Source organism: Zootoca vivipara, chromosome 11, assembly GCF_963506605.1.
Source record: "Zootoca vivipara chromosome 11, rZooViv1.1, whole genome shotgun sequence".
NCBI classification, from domain to species: Eukaryota; Metazoa; Chordata; class Lepidosauria; order Squamata; family Lacertidae; genus Zootoca; species Zootoca vivipara.
This window is the reverse complement of record NC_083286.1, coordinates 49,072,484-49,094,172: the sequence shown is the minus strand read 5'-3', so window position 1 is coordinate 49,094,172 and position 21,689 is coordinate 49,072,484. Positions and strand designations below refer to the sequence as shown.

Here is a 21,689-nt window from a genome sequence, read left to right as displayed (position 1 = left end):
AGTGAAAGTCCTTGCATTCATTTCTCTCGACAATGGTTAAGAAAACCCTTTTCTTTTTTTACTATTCTCACTTAAAACAAGAACCGGCAAATCTTGGATCAATCAACTGCAGGTGTAGATTCAATAAATGTTGTTGTTGTTTAGTCGTTTAGTCGTGTCCGACTCTTCGTGACCCCATGGACCATAGCACGCCAGGCACTCCTGTCTTGCACTGCCTCCCGCAGTTTGGTCAAACTCATGTTGGTAGCTTCGAGAACACTGTCCAACCATCTTGTCCTCTGACGTCCCCTTCTCCTAGTGCCCTCAATCTTTCCCAACATCAGGGTCTTTTCCAAGGATTCTTCTCTTCTCATGAGGTGGCCAAAGTATTGGAGCCTCAGCTTCACGATCTGTCCTTCCAGTGAGCACTCAGGGCTGATTTCCTTAAGAATGGATAGCTTTGATCTTCTTGCAGTCCATGGGACTCTCAAATAAACAAATGTAAATCTCATCATCATCATTAATGAAATTCCTATAATGCTTAAAAACCAGGGGCTGTAACCAGCAAAATCATCCCATTAGGGCAAGGACTTCCACATGTAAAACGGGACCACGTCTCCCTGTGTGCCACTCAAATCTGTTCGGGGTTTAATGCTAACCCCCTGGAGTAGATGGGGTATGGGATGGGACACACATTGGTAGAAAAAAAGGAAGTCCTGTTGCACCGACAGACTCCATTATAAGCCACAATCCAAGAGAAACAGAGACAAACCCTGTCCATAGGCTCACAATCTGACAGATGGAAGAAAAATAAAGGAGAGAAAGCAGAAGGACTCCAAGATTAAAAACCAAGTGGTTTTTAACTTCAGAAGGCCCATTTTCAAAGGCAGGTTTGCAGGCACCATTAAATGAGTCAAGGGAGACCAGGGTCAATCTGCTACAATCAGTGCCGGATTGTGTACAGTGGTACCTCTGGTTAGGGACCCAGGTGGCGCTGTGGGTTAAACCACAGAGTCTAGGGCTTGCTGATCAGAAGGTCGGCGGTTCGAATCCCTGCAACGGGGTGAGCTCCTGTTGTTCGGTCCCAGCTCCTGCCCACCTAGCAGTTCGAAAGCACATCAAAGTGCAAGTAGATAAATAGGGACCGCTCCGACGGGAAGGTAAACGGCGTTTCCGTGCGCTGCTCTGGTTCGCCAGAAGCGGCTTAGTCATGCTGGCCACATGACCCAGAAGCTGTCTGCGGACAAACGCCAGCTCCCTCGGCCTATAGAGCGAGATGAGCGCCGCAACCCCAGAGTCGGACACGACTGGACCTGATGGTCAGGAGCACCTTTACCTTTAGCTTTTACCTCTGGTTAAGAACTTAATTCGTTCTGGAGGTCCGTTCTTAACCTGAAACTGTTCTTAACCTGAAGCACCACTTTAGCTAATGGGGCCTCCTGCTGCTGCCGCTGCGCCACCGGAGCACAATTTCTGTTCTCATCCTGAAGCAAAGTTCTTAACTCGAGGTACTATTTCTGGGTTAGCGGAGTTTGTAACCTGAAGCGTTTGTAACCTGAAGCGTTTGTAACCCGAGGTACCACTGTATAAGCTAAACAAGCTATTGCTTAGGGCCCCACTCTCTTGCCCCCCCCCCAAAAAAAATTAAAGGAAAAAAAAACACCTGGATGTACATTTCCAAAATATAAGATAAAAAACAAATAAAATAAAACCTACATACAGCAACAGTGTTTTGTGTTGTGTAGGCTCCTATGATGTAAGTCATGGGCCCCGTCTGCTCCCTAAAATATCACTGGTTTGCTCATTTCTATATATAGGGTAGCTACATTCTGCACGTGCAAAAGGCTTTAGATACCTACCGTATTAAGTCCATATATTACCATATAGCATATATTCAACACAAAAAACAGCGACAATTTGTTGTTGACAAAGGACAGCTGGACATATAAAGGGCCCCATTACCTTCAAGAGCTTAGGGCCTCATCGAACCTAAATCCGGCCCTGGCTACAATGAAGCTCTTTCTGTAGCTCTTAGCTCTTTTTACGTTTTTTAAAAGAACAGTTGTCAGAACCATATTGACCGGCCCCTGCTGGCCTTCTGAGCACAAGGAATGTGGTTTGGGCCTTCAGTTAAAGATGTTTCTTTTTCAGCAGGCAGTTAGAGGAGGAAGGACCTGATTGCTGCTGCTGTTGTCAGTAATTATTCTTTAGTGGTATGTTACGTGTTTATAATGAATTGTGTTACTTTATGGGGCTTATCAATATAACTAAATAAACAAACCAAAACAGATGAGGATAAAAGAATGCAGCATAAAAGATTGTCATTTCCCCTTCCTTGAGCAAGTTTCCATTGGAAGACGATCCATAAATAATACAAACAAGTAGCAATTCACGCATCCAAACAAATGTAAATGGCTGTTGTTCAGACCCTTTTAGCAAAAGATTTTTCTACACGATTATGGGTGGTAAATAAACTATCCTCCACCACTAGGTGGCACCGCAGGTACTGAACTGCTGTTTCTTGCCTAACCATTCATTATGCTGGCCTGGCTAACACATATAGGTCAATTAAATAGATTCAGTAAGAAATAAAATCCTCTTGGGCCTGCATAAAGTCTCATATCTCTTTTCCAAAGAGCCCTAAGTAGACCCAGATGCAGTTATTTCACCCCCAACCTTCACCCAAAGGAAAATCTGCAATCCCCTCCATCAGGGGTTCTCAAACCTCCTACCCGCCAGAGCCCACAAGATGGCTGGAAATTACTTGGGTCCACCGGTCATGAAATGGTGACAGAAGGAGGCAGAGTTTGGCATAATCAGCTGACAATTACAGGTGAAACTCGGAAAATTAGAATATAGTCGAAAAGTGCATTTATTTCAGTAATGCAACTTATTATTTTTTATTTTTCTTTAAATTTTTACAAATGCTTTCTTTTGGAAATTCCACAGTAATAAAACAAATTGTTACAATAATACAAAAATAAACATTGCTATTACATTTCATTAATTGTTGTTGTTTGTTGTTTAGTCGTTTAGTCGTGTCCGACTCTTCGTGACCCCATGGACCATAGCACGCCAGGCACTCCTGTCTTCCACTGCCTCCCGCAGTTTGGTCAAACTCATGTTCGTAGCTTCGAGAACACTGTCCAACCATCTGGTCCTCTGTCGTCCCCTTCTCCTAGTGCCCTCAATCTTTCCCAACATCAGGGTCTTTCCCAAGGATTCTTCTCTTCTCATGAGGTGGCCAAAGTATTGGAGCCTCAGCTTCAGGATCTGTCCTTCCAGTGAGCACTCAGGGCTGATTTCCTTAAGAATGGATAGGTTTGATCTTCTTGCAGTCCATGGGACTCTCAAGAGTCTCCTCCAGCACCATAATTCAAAAGCATCAATTCTTCGGCGATCAGCCTTCTTTATGGTCCAGCTCTCACTTCCATACATCACTACTGGGAAAACCATAGCTTTAACTATACGGACCTTTGTCGGCAAGGTGATGTCTCTGCTTTTTAAGATGCTGTCTAGGTTTGTCATTGCTTTTCTCCCAAGAAGCAGGCGTCTGACTGCTGTCACCATCTGCAGTGATCAAGGAGCCCAAGAAAGTAAAATCTCTCACTGCCTCCATTTCTTCCTCTTCTATTTGCCAGGAGGTGATGGGACCAGTGGCCATGATCTTGGTTTTTTTGATGTTGAGCTTCAGACCATATTTTGCGCTCTCCTCTTTCACCCTCATTAAAAGGTTCTTTAATTCCTCCTCACTTTCTGCCATCAAGGTTACAATCCATTTATAATTGACTCGCCTAACAACAAATAATTACAATTACAACAAATAAAGGCTTGACATATCTTGCTTTGCATGTCACGCATCTATCTCATATATGGTATTGGTTTCACCTTTTAAGTTGCATTACTGAAATAAATGCACTTTTCAACGATATTCTAATTTCCCAAGTTTCACCTGTACATCCTTCTCTATGAATACCTATTCCACCTGTGGAAATTGCTACGTTCTTTGCCAGAGCATTTTGCATGTGGCAAGGAGTTCCATAGCTCCGCTTTCCTTGTGCTAAGGAGGTATTGTGATTCCACTTCCCCGTTTTATTTGATTTTGCCATTTTTTTTAACTGATCCTGATGCTCTAAGTGAAGAAGTCTTTCCCCTTCCTTGCACCTACATGCCTTTCAAAGTACTAATACCCATCTCCTGTATTTTCTTATCCCATTTTCATTCAGCATGTGCACTATTCCCAACACCAATACCACAACCACTGCCCTTTTCTTTTACATTTGCTTCTTTGTCTTATAACACTTCCCCCTCCTTCTAGCCCATTTCCTTCAGCACCTCCTTTGCCCCTTTCCCCTCAGAGGAGGGAGAACTTTCTTCCCTCCTCAGCCTTGGGACATTGGTGCCTCCCAACCACATTGGTCTACTCTAACCAATGCGTGTAACAAGGCCAAGGGGTTGGTCAAACAAGTGAGGGGTCACTGGTCAGACTGTGGTACTGAGACCCATCTGAAAATGGCTCAAGGCCCACTGATGAGACCTGGCCCTCTGTTCAAGGAACATTGCCCTCATATTTTTCAGGTTGTCTGGGTCCTTCCTCACCACATAGAACTGTAGGGTTGAAAGAGACACCGAGAGTCAACCCTCTGCAGTACAGGAAGAGCTGCCTGTGCCCCAGTGCCTTAATTCTGCAGTTGACAGCATTATACCTGTGAAAAGGATCTAAGAGTCTTAGTAGACCACAAGCTTAACATGAGTCAACGGTGTGATGCAGCAGCAAAAAGAAGCGAATGCTATTCTAGGCTGCATCAACAGAAGCACAGTGTCCTGATCAAGGGAAGTAATAGTCCCACTCTATTCTGACTTGGGCTCCACAATTTAAGAAGGATATTGACAAGTTGGGATGCGTGCAGAAGAGGGTGACCAAGATGATCAAGGGTCTGGAATCCTAGCCTTACGAAGAACGTTTGAAGAAGCTGGGTATATTTTGCCTGGGAAAGAGGATACTGAGAGGAGATATGATAAACAACATCAAATAGCTCAAGGGCTGTCACACGGAAGAGGGAACAAGCTTGTTTTCTCCTGCTCTGGAGGGTCAGATTCGAACCAAGGGATTCAAAGTTACCCAGCCCTGGCCCATCTTCTGATGCAGAAGCAGAAGCAGTCTTTTTTTTTTTAATATAATTTTTATTAGATTTTAACAAGAAATACAAGAAAAAAGAAAAAGGCACAAAAAAGAAAAATACATAAAAAAACGACAAAAAAAACAAAAAAAACAAAAAACAAAAACAGATTCAGACTTCCTCATTTCCCCTTCTTGAGTTCTTATTGTTAAAAATAGTTCTCGCATTTTCCCATTCTAACTTCACATTCTTTTTTCTAAATTTCAACTTTTTCATCTTTTTCATTGCTATTATCCATTCTCCTTGTACTTTAACCTCTTTTCTCTTAACATCCTCTCTCCAAAATTATTATTATCTAATCCCTAATCTCTTTCCCTTACCCAAAAATATATAAGATTAACATCCTAATTTATTACCCATTTACTTCCACCCACACAACAAAGTTCCCACCCCCCCTTCCCTGGAATCGAAGTCTCCAGATGAATCAGCCAGGTTCTTCATACAATCCTTAATACATTCCGAGATCAGACCATATTATTTCAGACAATACCAAATAATCCAAGACCTCTCAACCCACCCCTAGTCTGTCCCATACCAACTTTTGCCGAACTCTTGCCCCCCTCTTCTGTAATCCCATCACTTTGTATCTTTGCACATTTTCATCCTCTTTCTGCCCCCCAACTGTTTGTGTCCTCCCCTCTCTCACCGGGGAGCTGATTTTCCCAACCTCTTTTTTGGGGTGCTTTTTTGCTTTTACCCTCTCCTGTTTCACTTCTCTCACCAGTGAAACGGTGTTTTCTCCTACTTTCCCTCCCTGTTCCACCCCTCCCACCAGTAGAACAGTGTTCTTTTCAGGAAATAAATCCATTGGTTCAGCATATTGTCCTTCAGTATTATCTTTCTCCTCTTCTATGTTTTTTACATACGTCACTCCAGCACAGTCCTGGTCTTCCAATCTTTTTTCTTCTCCCTTCTCCTGATCTTCTATATCTGTTGGATCCTGTGTTTTACAGTCAAAAACAAATGTCTCGACAGTCTCTTCTCTCAGAAAGTTTACATCAAGGTTGGAGATGCTCACTTGCTTAGTAAGATCCAAAATTGTTGCCAATATTAAGTCCCACTGTGTGACTTCCTGTCCACTCTCTGGAACCTTCTCTCCTATTCCTTTGTCTAAAACCTCCTCCATCTTTGTACAGACCGGCCGTGGAGTTGAAATTTTAGTCCAATATATATGAAAAGTGAACAAATAGGCAAAAAGCCAAGAATCCAGTCCCACTTGGTCAGAATCTCTCTCTTTACTCCTTCTTTTCCTCAGAGTCAATACTGAGCAGCCTCAAGGCAAAACAAATCCTCTTTCACTGTTTACAGCTCTCAGTCTCTCACATTCAGCCAGACACATTCCTTTGTATTGTGACGTTAATCAGCAAACTGACTGATCTTTCCTTTGACCCGACTCCAGGCTCGCAGGGGGCTTTTCTCATGCTGGATCTCAGTCTTTTGCAGAGATAAATACACCGCTTACTTTTTCCTTTACTCTGCCTCAGGAAAAAGCTCTTTTTACAGCATTTCTGGGTTTTCTAGCTTGCTGCGATCTTTAGTTACTCAATCGGGGGGAGATGACTTCCCTTTTTAATCTCCGCCTCCCACTGCCAAATTCTTGTTTCAAATTGATTGGTTTCAACTTACTTCGTCCAGATCGTAACTTTTTCAGGAAGAATCCACCGCCTGCAGGTTGGAGGCTCGGAGCTTCGCTTCTTGGAGGTAACGATGGTATGCCTAAAATGGCTCCCGCGACTGCCACTCGGCTGGCTCTCAGGGGCTCTTGCGGGCTTCCTGGGCAGCTGAGGAGTCGCTTCTGGAGCTCCGCCAGGCAAAATTTGCCCCCTGGACGCTCAACCAGGGGTATTTACGGGGATCCGCGTGCCCCCGCGGATTTCCCCCCCCTCCGCGATGCCAGAAACCTCGCAGCGCGAGGTTTCTGCGCCTCCATTTTCCAGCGCGGCAGACCGGAAGTCCCAGCAGAAGCAGTCTTGGGCATAGCTACAGTATGGGCAAACTGAGCAAATAGATGATATTTTTCTCTCCCTGTTTTATAATGAAGCTGAATGATGGCTGATTCAAGAATGACAATAGCAGGTGCATAGACTATGGAATTTGCTCCAGCAAGAGGTGGTGATTGCCACCGTCTTGGATGACTTTAAAATAGGATTGGATAAATTCGTGGGGGATACAGTGATTGATAGCTGCTAGCCATTATGACCACTATTCATGGACTGCAGAGGTTGGGTATACACCAGACATGTAGACATGGGAGGACATTTAGCGGGGAGAGTCCCTATATATATGTCAAATCCTGCACTAAGTGACTTTCAATGCCCCTTTAGCATTCCAGCAATAGAGTTCCACTTATGAGCAAGCCATAGGACTCATGGATGAAAACATCTTTTCAATGACAAATCTACCCTGACAATCCTATTAATAGGATTAAGGTTCATTAAGGACATGTTTTGTCATATAAGTCTGCCCCAAATACCCTGGAGCTTTAAGTCTTGCATCGGAACCTGGGGCCTCTTACAGACTAAAATCTAAAGTACATCTTCTGAGAGCCACCTACATTAAAAACAAAACAAAACACAACACCAGGCATCAGTTTAACCAGAGAGTACTATATCAGTTTTATAACAGGCTGCCCATCAAAATATATATTTTACATTTACATTCCTGCCCATCTTCAAATAAATTCAAGGAAGTATAATGGGGGCTATTCCACCCCCCCCAAAAAAACTCTGAGAGGTAGGTTAGGCTGAGAGAGTTTCACGGCAAAACTGAAACTGGAAAAATTCCCCGGAATCAAATGGATTCTGGTGCCAGATTCTTCTGTAGCCTGGTTCTGTTCGATTTTCTGCAGAAACAGTGGCAGAAAGGTCATTACCCTTGAGCTGAATGTTTGCCAGTTTAAGTAAAAGTTGGTATGTTGCCTTCACAGTCTGCATGGGAAATTCCTCTCTCTCGCAAGCTGAGCCATTGGCAAATGAGTAGAGGATTTCTGATTCTGCCTGGATTGAGGTGATCCAGGAGGTGAGGTGAGCAGGTTGAGGTGATCCAGATTTCCTCCATATTTTTTTAAAAAACATGTTTTAAAAAGTGCACGTTCACTAAATTCACAAAACTAACGTCGCTTCTAATTTGCCCCGGAGTCGCAAAGTCTGACATGCAGTGAAGCAATCGCACTATTTCTTCACCATAGTTCTGTTTTTGCACGTAGTTAACACACATGTTGCCAGGAGCTCAAATCTGCAACAGGACTGAAAGTGATGATTGGGGCTGTGTTTGTTTAGGCCAAGGTGGAGGCACCAGCTTGCGAGGATGAATTGGGGGGGGGGGGAGAGCAATGTCATGCACATGATGCCAGTATGTTGGGAGGAGCCAGGGCCCAGCAGCTCACCTCCATACTTTTTGGACATTGGGGGGCCTGGCCCCTAGGGGCAGAGAAAGGGGATGCGGTGGGGGTGGGTCGCCCCGGGTATCACCACTGAGGGGGGTGACAAAATGCCGGACTGCACTCACCGCGGGGCCTGCAGTGTGCCCGAGCCACACATCTCGCGGTGGCTTGGCCGCCCACAGGCTGCACACTGCCCCAAACAGTCCGCCCGCCACCTCCCCCTCAGCTGTAGGGCGGCTGAGTGGGAGGAGGCAGGAAGAATCCTTGGAGGCCTCGCAGAGCATCCTGTCCTGGCTGGCCCCACCCCCGGGCACAGGGCATGTCCACCACCCTAGGTGCCCGATCAGCTTGCTCCGCCGCTGCTGGTCTCCACCCCAAAAATATTCGGGGGCAGCCTCAGCCCCCAGGAGTTGGCACCCCGCTCTCCAAGCTGGTACCCTCCAGATTTTTTGGACTACAGCTTCCATCAGAAACTTGCAGGCCGGGGATGCCTGGTTTAGGCAACAAGAAAAGACCCGCCTCGTATTCTCAGATCTTGCATTCCATCCTGCCACTGTTGTCCTTTTGCATCAACGGCCAAGTAGGGTCTCGATTTAACGTTTTATTCTAAAGATTTGCAAGTTTCCGCTTTAAAAACAGTGTATAAAGAATTTTTTTAAAGCAGCTAGCAGCCATCAATATATATTTTTTAAAAGCCCAAAAGAAACTTTGAACAAAGAAACATGCCAAGCGCTAAAAGGTGGGGCGGGGGGGGGGAATGAATGAAGCCGGCAGCCTGCATTAAGTGTGGCAGGAGGGTCAAAGAGGAAGAGGAAAATATCTGGATTTGATCCTCACACTGCTGATTTGTCACTGGGCTCCGTTGAAAGTGTCCCTTCATACCTTGGGACCAGTTTACCTGAAGGATATGCCCCATGGCTGCTTCAGTCTGTGGAACTTGTACTTGTAGAAGTGCCATGTAATGTTGGTTCCATATTTTCCCACATGATTCAGTCTTCCACCTCTGCTCTGAAACTCCCTGCTGATTGATCTGTCCCGGGTGCTTTACTAGAGATTCATGCATTGCAGGCCTTTGACTAGATGTCCCTTGGGGTCCCTTTTAACTCTACAATTCTATGACACAGGTATATCAGTATGCACCCCGATACATGTGTTTTCTCCTTAATACCAATTGTTTCAACCCTTTTCTCCTGATGGGACTCTATGATGGGAAATAAACCGGTTTGAATCCAGCTCACGCCACCTTGCCCTGCAGTCCTGCCACTGCTAAGCTGTATCCTAATGATGCTGACCCAGAGGCCACATGAAAAATGTGGCTTCAGAGAATGAATCATAGAATCATAGAATCATAGAGTTGGAAGAGACCACAAGGGCCATCCATTCCAACCCCCTGCCAAGCAGGAAACACCATCAAAGCATTCTTGACATATGCCTGTCAAGCCTCTGCTTAAAGACCTCCAAAGAAGGAGACTCCACCACACTCCTTGGTAGCAAATTCCACTGCCGAACAGCTCTTACTGTCAGGAAGTTCTTCCTAATGTGTAGGTGGAATCTTCATTCTTGAAGTTTGAATCCATTGCTCCGTGTCCGCTTCTCTGGAGCAGCAGAAAACAATCTTTCTCCCTCCTCCATATGACATCCTTTCATATATTTGAACATGGCTATCTATCACCCCTTAACCTTCTCTTCTCCAGGCTAAACATACCCAGCTCCCTAAGCCGTTCCTCATAAGGCATCGTTTCCAGGCCTTTGGCCATTTTTGTTGCCCTCTTCTGGACACATTCCAGCTTGTCAGTATCCTTCTTGAACTGTGGTGCCCAGAACTGGACACAGTACTCCAGGTGAGGTCTGACCAGAGCAGAATACAGTGGTACTATTACTTCCCTTGATCTAGATGTTATACTCCTATTGATGCAGCCCAGAATTGCATTGGCTTTTTTAGCTGCTGCATCACACTGCTGACTCATGTCAAGTTTGTGGTCTACCAAGACATCCTCGATCCTTTTCACATGTACTGCTCTCATGCCAGGTGTCACCCATCCTGTATTTGTGCCTTTCATTTTTTTTTTGCCCAAGTGTAGTATCTTACATTTCTCCTTCCTAAAATTCATCTTGTTTGCTTTGGCCCAGTTGTCTAATATGTTAAGGTCATTTTGAAGTGAGATCAGATTAGTCTGACATGACTTATTTTTCAGAAACCCATGCTGACTTTTAGTGGTCACAGAGTTTCTTTCTAGGTGCTCACAGACTGTTTGTTTAATGATCTGCTCTAGAATCTTTCCTGGTATTGATGTCAGGCTGAGTGGGCGGTAATTGTTTGGGTCCTCTCTTTCCCCCTTTTTGAAAATAGGGACAACATTTGCCCTCCTCCAGTCTGCTGGAACTTCGCCTGTTCTCCAGGAATTTTCAAAGATTATTGCCAGTGGTTCTGAAATCACCTCTGCCAGTTCTTTTAATACTCTTGGATGTAGTTCATCTGGCCCTGGAGACTTGAATACATCTAAACTAACCAAGGATTCTAGTTCAATGCATTTGAAGGAAAAGAGAGGGGGCAAACTGTAGGTGCTCCCATGGGATCAGAGGCAACAAGGGAAAGTGGGAGGAGATGCTTTTAAAAAGCAGCAGGCTTTAGGGTGGTTGTGTTGAACAAATCAAGATTACAGGTGGCGATCCTGGAGAGATTCTGTTCAGTTCACCTTTTAATGTAGTTTGCACTTCTTCAAACAACACAGCCAAAATGCAGCCATAGTTCAAAATCTGCCCTTCTTCAAATTCTGTTTGTTTGTACAAATGCACGTACACAAGGGGGGAATGTACATCACAGTGCATACAACAGTATGCAGCAATGCATTCTATTAAGGGGAAACGGATGCAAACTTGAGCTTGAGATTGGGGAAAAAGAGAAACAGAGAGAAGCCAACATTGACCAATTTGACCATCCCTACTTACAGACAGGGGGATTTATTGAAAAATGGGGCACATCATCACACAACCTGTAGGCTTGTCCTTTGCCCTCATCAAGCGCTTCCACACTTGGGTAAAAGCAGAATTCATTGTGTCGGTGGCTTTGACGAAATGTGCGCAGGTCATGTTTTGCGCCCTACTTTTCCGTAACTCCATTTTAGCCTATAGAGCATGATTTGCAGTGGTCGTCGGATGCCAAAAGGCTTCTCCGCCTCCATGCGCCCTGAGAAAAATGGTTCCCAACCCCCAAGCTCTGGCAAAGTGAACATTACGAGACCTGACAGCTCCTGGGAAGATTTTTTCTTAACTTTTCTTTAAGTTGCGCGTTAACAAGGTGCCTGCGCATGGGCCCAAGTTTAACACTTTCCCCCTGCTGTTCCATAGCCTCGGTGATTGTAACCCTAAGCAATTATGAATGAAGGACCCCAAGGATTCAATAATTGGTTACCTGAGGACATTTCTGAATGTGTCAGATTCCCTGTGGATTGCTAATGTCATTACCAAAGCTTAATTTATACAGAAACTAAAAGGCTGCAGAGAAAACTTCCGAGCACTTAATTGGGCCATCACTTCAGATAAATACCTAATTCAATTATTATGATTATTTTTAAAAAACCAAAAACATGTGCAGGAAAAATATCAGCACCAACACTTAACACTGCTATCCTGACATTGTAAAAGTTTGATTTTTTGAGGGGGCAAGTACATCTTGAATTGGATTTTGGCTTGATCCTGTTGGTCACTAAGGTAGCAAACAGGAGGGGGGGGGAATAGACCGACAAGGGTACAATGTTATAATGTGCTATGAAAATGTTACAGAGTTTCAGCAAGAAGTTGCAGGACATGTACTGTTTGGAAACAAAGCAGTATGACTGCCCTGAAAGTTTTAAGGCACAACAAAGAGTATTAAAAGTGAGGTTGCATGTAACTGCCCCAGTACCACAATGAGCACAAGCTATCATGAATGCACAATAAACAAGATGTCTGGAAAGGCCTTCTTTTAGTTTTGATGGCAGCAATGGTTGGGCTCATCTGTGCTCGTTTCTTGAACTTCATTGTAACTCTAGCAATGTCACAAACACATGACAAATGGGGATCTGCTATTTTTGGTCTGCATGTCTGGATGACCAACCCGTTTTGATGCCTACCAGGTGTAGAACCACCGAGCTGCGCAGAGAGATGTGATGAACAAAATCCCATTTTGGGGGCCCTGAAGCTTGAATTGTTATGGGGGCCCCTTCGCAACCAGCAACGAGCTCTGAGTAACCACTGTTATCTTCTTTAATGGGATTGTTTACAACATCTCTGCTACTGACTCTCAAAATTTAGGGTTGCTGAAACATATGCAACAAAAAAATTAATCAATTTGAGTTGTGCAAATCAAATCGGGTCTACTCAACCCATTCTTTCCCCAAAGCAATGTAGACTAAAGTCAGGGAAATGTAGCCCTGCGAAGTGCTGAGCAATTTCTGATCCAGATTCCTCTTGCCTCTCAGAGAAGTATAATTCCCAGAGTTCCCTAAGCCAGTTTGAGCCTGCAGTGTGGATATGCACGTTCGCTGCGGTCAGAAGTAGGAAGATGAATTTGGTTTAATCCCCAATTAAACTAATGTATCCGTCTCCCTGATTCAAATGGCTCTGCATTTTGCTTGCATTACCACTGGATTAAAACGGAGCATTACAACGGGAAAGGGAATTTCAAAGTGCACCCCACTCATTTGGCTGAGTGGTTTGAGGAGCAGTGCATTTTAAACATTTGAAGAATGCCATGTTTTACATATGAAGCGTTTAATTTTCCATTTCCTTCACCTAAGGACAGCCCCAGTTTTCTTGCCCCAGGTAAATCAATTCCCTCTTTGGGCAATGCCTTAAATCAGGGGTGGGGAACATGTGGTTTTCCAGCTGTTGATGGACTACTACAAATTCCATCCTCCCTCATCATTGGCCATGCAGGGCTGATGGCAATTAGATTTCAGCATCTGGGGAGCCGAGGGTCCCCCACCCCTGCCTTAAAATGTTCAGGATGCCCAGTGGAAGCGTTCCTTCCACTATTCATATCAGTTAGTAAACTGATCATAAAGCGGAAATTGTGATGTTTTACTTGCTCAGGTCCAAAATACACATGAGGCTAAATCTACCTTTGCCAACCTAGAATCTCTCCAGATGTTTTGGCCTACAGCCTCCTTCAGCCCCAGCAGTTCTCCCCACAAAAAAACATATATTGTGCTTCTGCAAACCTTGGGATTGCCCTGGATCTGGCAGTGCCTCCCTGCTGTGCACAACTCTTGACAATTTGGCTCTATTCATTTCATTTCATTTCATTTCATTTCATTTCATTTCATTTCATTTCATTATTTTTACATTTATGTACCACCTTTTCCTCCAAGGAACCTAGGGTGATATACTTGGTTCTTACCCACCCCATTATCCTCACACAACAACCCTGTGAGGTATGCTGTTCTGAGAGACAGTGGCTGGACCAAGGCCACCTAGCGACCCTCATGGCTGAGTGGAGATTCAAACCCAGGTCTCCCAAGTCTTGGTCCAACACTAACTGTTACACCATAATGATATGCCACTGTGCAATTCTTGACTTGATTCATGGCTCTTGTGCTTTCTCACCTCCTCTTTGTAACTGCCGTTTCTCACACAGGCCTGCCAAGCGCGTTCATCGAAGACTCGCCACTTTAAGTGAAGTGCTCATTCTGGGGACCACCCCACAGCCCTTAGGAAAGCTTTAAGTATTTCACACCCTCCAACATTCCTTGATGAAAATAGGGACGTCCCATTCCACAACGATAATTCTACTATCTATACCCCACACATCTTACTGGGTTGCCCCAGCAACTCTGGGCAGCTTCCAACATATATATATATATGTAACATAATAAAACATTAAACATTAAAGAACTTCCCTATACAGGATTGTTTTCAGATGGCTTCGGGGTTGGATAACTCCATACCCAGGGCCGGCTCTAGGGGTAGGCTGGGTGGCGCGGGGCGCCGGGTCGGCAGGGGGGCGCTGCACGGCGAAGCCGTGTGGAAACCACGCTGAGCCCGCCCACCAGCCGCGGGAAGAAATGGGGCGGGGGCGCCCAGAGCGATCCGCGCACCACGGCGCCCGGGTGCCCAACCCGCTTAAGATGGCCCTGTCCATACCTTCCAACATTTCTCCAGTGAAAATAGGGACATGCCAATCAGAAGGTCGGTGGTTCGAATTCCCGTGACAGGGTGAGCTCCCATTGCTCGGTCCCTGCTCCTGCCAACCAAGCAGTTCGAAAGCACATCAAAGTGCAAGTAGATAAATAGGTACCACTACAGCGGGAAGGTAAACGGCGTTTCCGTGCGCTGCTCTGCTTTGCCAGAAGTGGCTTAGTCATGCTGGTCACATGACCGGGAAGCTGTACACTGGCTCCTTCGGCCAATAATGCGAGATGAGCGCCGCAAGCCCACAGTCGGTCACGACTGGACCTAATGGTCAGGGGTCCCTTTACTTTACCTTATAGAAAAAAGGGGCATTCTGGGACTGATCAGAAACCGGGGCAGCTTCTCTAAGTCAGGGATGTCCCTGGAAAATAGGGACACTCGGAGAGTCTGGTATTTGCAAACTCCTGGACTCAAAACTGTGGTGATAGGCCCATTTGCAGTGTAAACAGACAACAAACTCACAACGATATAGGCCTCTTTGCTCCTTTTGGTCTGTAAACAAATGGATTGGGAACTGTAGCACTATGGCCATTGAACCAGCCCCACTGGCACCCATGTGTTCAGCTGGATATCTGGAAAAGAGAGGTTATGGGTGGGGTTCAAGTAGTGAGTGCCATCAGCAGAAGCATGGCACAAGGGCTTCACCCCCATCTCTTCCCCACATGTACCACTAAAATTGTCTTGGGATGTGTGGGAGAACCCTTGGAACAGTTTGCAGCAGGAAGGAAAGGGCAAATCGTTTTGTCTGGCAAACCGAAATGCTTGATCTGATAGAATGATCACCTTAGCACAGCACTGAATTCCTACTTCTGTGCCTACATTTCTAAGCGGCAGCTAGACTGGTGACTGGGAGCGGCCGCCGAGACTACATAACACTGGTCCTGAAAGAGCCACATTGGCTCCCAGTACGTTTCCGAGCACAATTCAAAGTGTTGGTGTTGACCTTTAAAGCCCTAAATGGCCTCGGTCCAGTATACCTGAAGGAGCGTCTCCACCCCCATCGTTCTGCCCGGACACTGACTGAGGTCCAGCGTTGAGGGCCTTCTGGCTGTTCCCTCGCTACGAGAAGCCAAGTTACAGGGAACCAGGCAGAGGGCCTTCTCGGTAGTGGCCCCCACCCTGTGGAATTCCCTCCCACCAGAGGTCAAAGAAAACAACAATTACCAGACCTTTAGAAAGCATCTCAAGGCAGCCCTGTTTAGGGAAGCGTTTAATGTTTGATTTCTGTATTTTAATGTTTTGTTGGAAGCTGCCCAGAGTGGCTCGGGGAACCCGGCCAGATGGGGAGGGTATAAATAATAAATTATTACTATTATTATTATTATTATTATTATTATTATTATTATTATTAGCGCATGGGCTCTCCATGTTGACCACACAAGGCTGCCACTCATGTGGATCAGCAGCTTTTGGAGTTAGTCCTAAAGAACATGCCCACCTGGAACAACATTGTTATGAGATTGTGGCTGGGCTAGATGAACTCTGAAGGACCCCACCACGCACATACACACAATCGATGGTTTGGTCAGACCCTGACCAGGCATATCCTGTGCCAACCAATGGCAAAGTGATACATGCTGAAGTGCAGATTCCCTTCATGACTGCTCCCATAGGCACACCTCCTTAACCATGCCCCTTCCAAGACGGCACAGCAAAAGTGAGCTTTCGACTAACGCAGACAATAAACAATGTTTCAATACAAAGCTACCATTTTTCTCACCCCATTTCTCCCAATACGAACCCATCCAGACCCTTTGCTCTTTCCCTCGGGTTCTCCTGCAGGTCCACCCGCCAGGAAGTTTGAAGGATGGTGACAAGGTGAGGGCCTTCTCAGTTGTGGCTCCCCACTTGTGGAATGCTCTTCCCAGCAAGGTCTGCCTGGCGCCATCATTAACATCCATTTCACATCACGTCAAAATCTCTCTTCTCCCCAGGCATTTGATGAATTGTGGTTATTTTTCTGTCTATCGGTGGTAAGTTTTAGCTGCTGAAGTTTTGCTGCTTTTTTTTTATAGGGCCTGTTTTGTTGATCAGTGAATCATAGAATCATAGAATCATAGAATCGTAGAGTTGGAAGAGACCACAAGGGCCATCCAGTCCAACCCCCTGCCAAGCAGGAAACACCATCAAAGCATTCTTGACATATGCCTGTCAAGCCTCTGCTTAAAGACCTCCAAAGAAGGAGACTCCACCACACTCCTTGGTAGCAAATTCCACTGCCGAACAGCTCTTACTGTCAGGAAGTTCTTTCTAATGTTTAGGTGGAATCTTCTTTCTTGTAGTTTGAATCCATTGCTCCGTGTCCGCTTCTCTGGAGCAGCAGAAAAAAACCTTTCTCCCTCCTCTATATGACATCCTTTCATATATTTGAACATGGCTATCTATCACCCCTTAACCTTCTCTTCTCCAGGCTAAACATACCCAGCTCCCTAAGCCGTTCCTCATAAGGCATCGTTTCCAGGCCTTTGACCATTTTTGTTGCCCTCTTCTGGACACGTTCCAGCTTGTCAGTGCTTGGCTTTTATTGCAATCCATTTATGCTTTGTGCTCTTAAAATGTTGTAAGTCAAGCATGAGACTCGTAATCTCAGGGTAATGGGTTTGAGTCCCAAATCATGTGGAAGATTCCCGCATTGCAGGGGGTTGGACTAGATGATCCTTGTGGTCCCTTCCAACTCTAGGATTCAAACTTCAAATTTCAAGCTTGTAGGCTCCTTATGTAGCAAGAGAAACTTCAGAATAAGAACTGGAACCCACCAAATCTCACTGCTTGAATTGGGGCATGTGTAACAATATTCTCAGAATGTGAGCTGAACTACTAACACAGGATTTTTCTTGCAGCTTTATACTGCTGAACAGTAAACAAAATACGGATAGAAAGTCACACAGCCTCTCTCTCTATACTTAGAAACTAAGTCCAGCTGCTAAAACCTAATAACCAAGATTTAGCCATCATGTCATTCAATTGCAGACTGTTGTCACGCAATGTTCTGGCCTGGTGATGAAACACACTTCAGACTTATATAAAGCTTTAAACCAGGCATTCCCAAATTGTGGCCCTCCAGATGTTTTGGCCTACAACTCCCATGATCCCTAGCTAACAGGACCAGTGGTCAGGGATGATGGGAATTGTAGTCCAAAACATCTGGAGGGCCGAAGTTTGGGGATGCCTGCTTTAAACCTCCTGTTGAAAAGGCATCAGACTCCCCAGATAGCTTTGCCATTCACTTTACCTGCTTCTACTAATGTTCAGGTACACACATTTTAAGACATTCCCGTTTGTATGTTAGTGGGTGGCAGAACGTTAGAAGTCTGCATTAGACTTCACTCAGGGGAGTGTACATCTCTGTTATGGCACCCTAGCTGTGGAACTCCCTCCCACTGGAGACAGTTGTGTCATGTGTCCCCCGGCCCCAATAACAGCCTTTCGATGTCACGTTAATACATATTCTTTCCCTAAGGCCTCTGGAGGTGGCTGGTGTATGGAACTGATGTTTCTGCTGCCGAATTGTTGCTGTTTTTCAGGTGTGGTTTTATGGCTTTGGTCTGCTTCCTTTGATATGTTGCATTTTAACAAAAGTTTGGATATACTGTGGATTTGGGGGGAGGGAAAGGGGGGGCAAAGGCAAGTGAAGAGTGGAAGGCTACTTATAATATTGATAATAATTTATTATGTATACCCCGCCCATCTGGCTGGGTTTCCCCAGCCACTCTGGATGGCTTACAACAGAATATTAAAATACAATAATCTATTAAACATTAAAAGCTTCCCTAAACAGGGCTGCCTTCAGATGTCTTCTAAAAGTCTGGTACTGTAGTTGTTTTTCTCTTTGGCATCTGATGGGAGGGCATTCCACAGGGCGGGTGCCGCAACCGAGAAGGCCCTCGGCCTGGTTCCCTGTAACTTGGCTTCTCGCAACGAGGGAACTGCCAGAAGGCCCTCGGTGCTGGGTCTCAGTGTCTGGGCTGAATGGTGGGGGTGGAGACGCTCCTTCAGGTATACTGGACCGAGGGAGTTTAGGGCTTTAAAGATCAGCACCAACACTTTGAATTGTGCTCGGAAACGTACTGGGAGCCAATGTAGGTCTTTCAAGACTGGTGTTATGTGGTCTTGGCGGCCGCTCCAAGTCACCAGTCTAGCTGCCGCATTCTGGATTAGTTGTGGTTTCCGGTAGCCCCACATAGAGCACATTGCAGTAGTCCAAGCGAGAGATAACTAGAGCATGCACCACTCTGGCGAGACAGTCCGCGGGCAAGTAGGGTCTCAGCCTGCAAACCAGATGGAGCTGATAGACAACTGCCCTGGACACAGAATTGACCTGTGCCTGCATGGATAGCTGTGAGTCCAAAATGACTCCCAGGCTGCGCACCTGGTCCTTCAGGGGCACAATTACCCCATGCAGGACCAGGGAGTCCTCCCCACCTGCCCGCCTCCTGTCCCCCACAAACAGTACTTCTGTCTTGTCAGGATTCTACCTCAATCTGCTAGCTGCCATCCTTTCCTCCAATCGCCTCCAAGCACTCACTTGCAGCTGCTCTCCCCTCCCTTCATCCCCAAGGCATTAGCAGCACCGAAGATCTCAGATTATATACATTGCCAAGAAAGAGGGCAGATTAGGGTAGGGAATTTGCATTCAATTCGCATAGGCGTCTTTAAATGTATACACATGCAAATTTAGAAGTCATTGCTATAATTTAAATAGCACTATAGTCGAAAAGACTACCGGTGGTGGGAAATACAGTGAGCATGTGATCTATGTGCCTGTACAACATGCTGCCAGGGTGCTCACTGCTGATGGGCAACTTCAGGGCCCCACCTGCTCTCCCCGAATAATGGTTCTTTATCTGTAAATCAGGCCTGGACTGAGCAGCCCTCCATCACTGAACAGAGGACTGCCCTCTGAAAACTAGCCCTCTCTCCCTAAAAGGTGTCACTCGCTTCGTATATATATCCCAGGGTGCTGCTTAATGCACAGGAGCAGGGACACTGATAAAGAAATCTTCAACCTGTTGCTGAAAACAATCAAGGGGTCTCTGGTAAATAAGGTTGGTAAAGGTAAAGGTACCGCTGGGGTTGCGGCGCTCATCTCGCTCTATAGGCCACGGGAGCCTGCGTTTCTCTGCAGACAGCTTCCAGGTCATGTGCCAGCATGACTGAGCCGGTTCTGGCGAACCAGAGCAGTGCACGGAAACGCCCTTTACCTTCCCGCTGGAGCGGTACCTATTTGTCTACTTGCACTTTGATGTGCTTTCGAACTGCTAGGTGGGCAGGAGCTGGGACCGAGCAACGGGAGCTCACCCTATCGCGGGGATTCAAACCGCCGACCTTCTGATCGGCAAGCCCTAGGCTCTGTGGTTTAGACCACAGCACCACTTGCGTCCCTACAACAATTCTAGGTTTCCACATATGTGTGTGTATAATATCACACACACACACACCTCTCTCTCTCTCTCTCTCTCTCTCCACAAACACAGAAAAGTAGGCAGGAACACACATGCATATATATTTTTAGCTTAATATTTAAACAATCTATGTTGTTTCCTCTTGCGCTGATTGTACAACCCCAACAAGGGACATTTTACATTTTGTTTAAAAATGATGGGCGACTGCAGGGGTCAGCAAACTTTTTTATGAGGGGGCCAGTTCACCGTCCCTCAGACCTTGTGGCGGACTGGACTGCATGAGCGCGTGATGGAGGGGGGCTTCTCTCTCTCCCCCAGCCACTCCCCTCCCCCTGCTTCCCTACCTCCTCCACCGCTCTGCCTGTGGCTGGGAGCCAGCGGCGTTGGAGGGCCTCTCCTTTCCAGGCCAGCTTTCCTGGGTGCCAGGCGCGGGGCCCGCACCAAGCTCCAGCCAAAGCCCTGCAATGCCCGTCACGATGCCCACAGTGTGGCCATGGACGGAGAGGCCGGCAGGCGGGTGGTTAGGCTTCGGATTGGCTGGCACCAATCAAAGCCCAACTCCCTTCCTCCGCAGGGCAGGGAGAAGCCAGGAGGAGGGAGGGAGGAGGTGCCGCTGTGGTGTGTGGGGGGGGGGTGGGAAATGGCAAAAAATGGTGCCTGAAAAAAATTGCAAAAGAAAATGGCACAGCCCGAACGATCATGCCGATCCAAGCGGCGATTCCAGGACTGTCCACGGGCCGGATCCAGAGGGCAATTGGGCCTGATCCAGCCCGCAGACCTTAGTTTGCCAGCCTCATGGCTACTGAGACAGAGGGCAGAGGAAAAACATTAAAACAAAAGTTTGCTTTTAAAAAACAAAAACAAGAAATACCAAACCCCAAACCCATCTGACCTTACCTTTGGGAGCCTGTACTTCTCTCGCAAATGGACCCTCAGGACGGCTCTCTCGGCCTTTTTTGTTGCAAAGGCTGCATCTCTTTCCATCCTGGGAACAGAAATGGGAGGTTTTGCCATCATGGACGGCTAAGAAATTGGCAAGGAAGGCTGCGCCACCACTCACAAACATGCAGAAGAAGACAGTGCGGGAAACCACACAAGCGCAAGGTAAGTATTCTAATAACATAATGAAGGAAATGATTACATTCACACCATGCGCTTAAATCACATCCCCCCACAATCCCAAAGAATATTGTGAACTGTACTTTACTCCCAGCAACCAGCCCTCAACAACGAGTCCAAGGAGTAACTAACCCATTTGTAGCCTTAACCGTTTCGGCCCAGGGTACCTCGAGGACTGCCTAATCCCATATATCGCGGCCCAGTTACTGAGATCATAGAATCATAGAGTTGGAAACATGAGGGTCATCTCGTCCAACCCCCCTGCGATGCAGGAATCTTTTTCCCGACTTGAGGCTCGAACTCACAGCCTTGAGATTAAGAGTCTCATGCCGACTGAGCTATCTCAGACCTGGCCTTTGGAGGAACCACTGTTACTGGTCTCCCATGGCTTGGATCCACCAGAAACCATGTGTTTAGTACTGGAAGCCCAGTTTTGTAGAACTCCCATCCAAAGGA

At 46.2% G+C, this 21,689-nt stretch overlaps 1 protein-coding gene across 1 annotated transcript in view; it reads right to left on the bottom strand.

The window, feature by feature from the left end:
• The window catches only part of CPLX4 (complexin 4), a 32,648-nt gene that overhangs the window by 5,854 nt on the left and 5,105 nt on the right, over nt 1-21,689 (bottom strand). Inside the window, exon 2 of the mRNA XM_035100928.1 lies at nt 21,012-21,099. Within this exon, the coding sequence (XP_034956819.1) occupies nt 21,012-21,099 (88 nt within the window). The remainder of the gene's footprint in view (nt 1-21,011; nt 21,100-21,689) is intronic.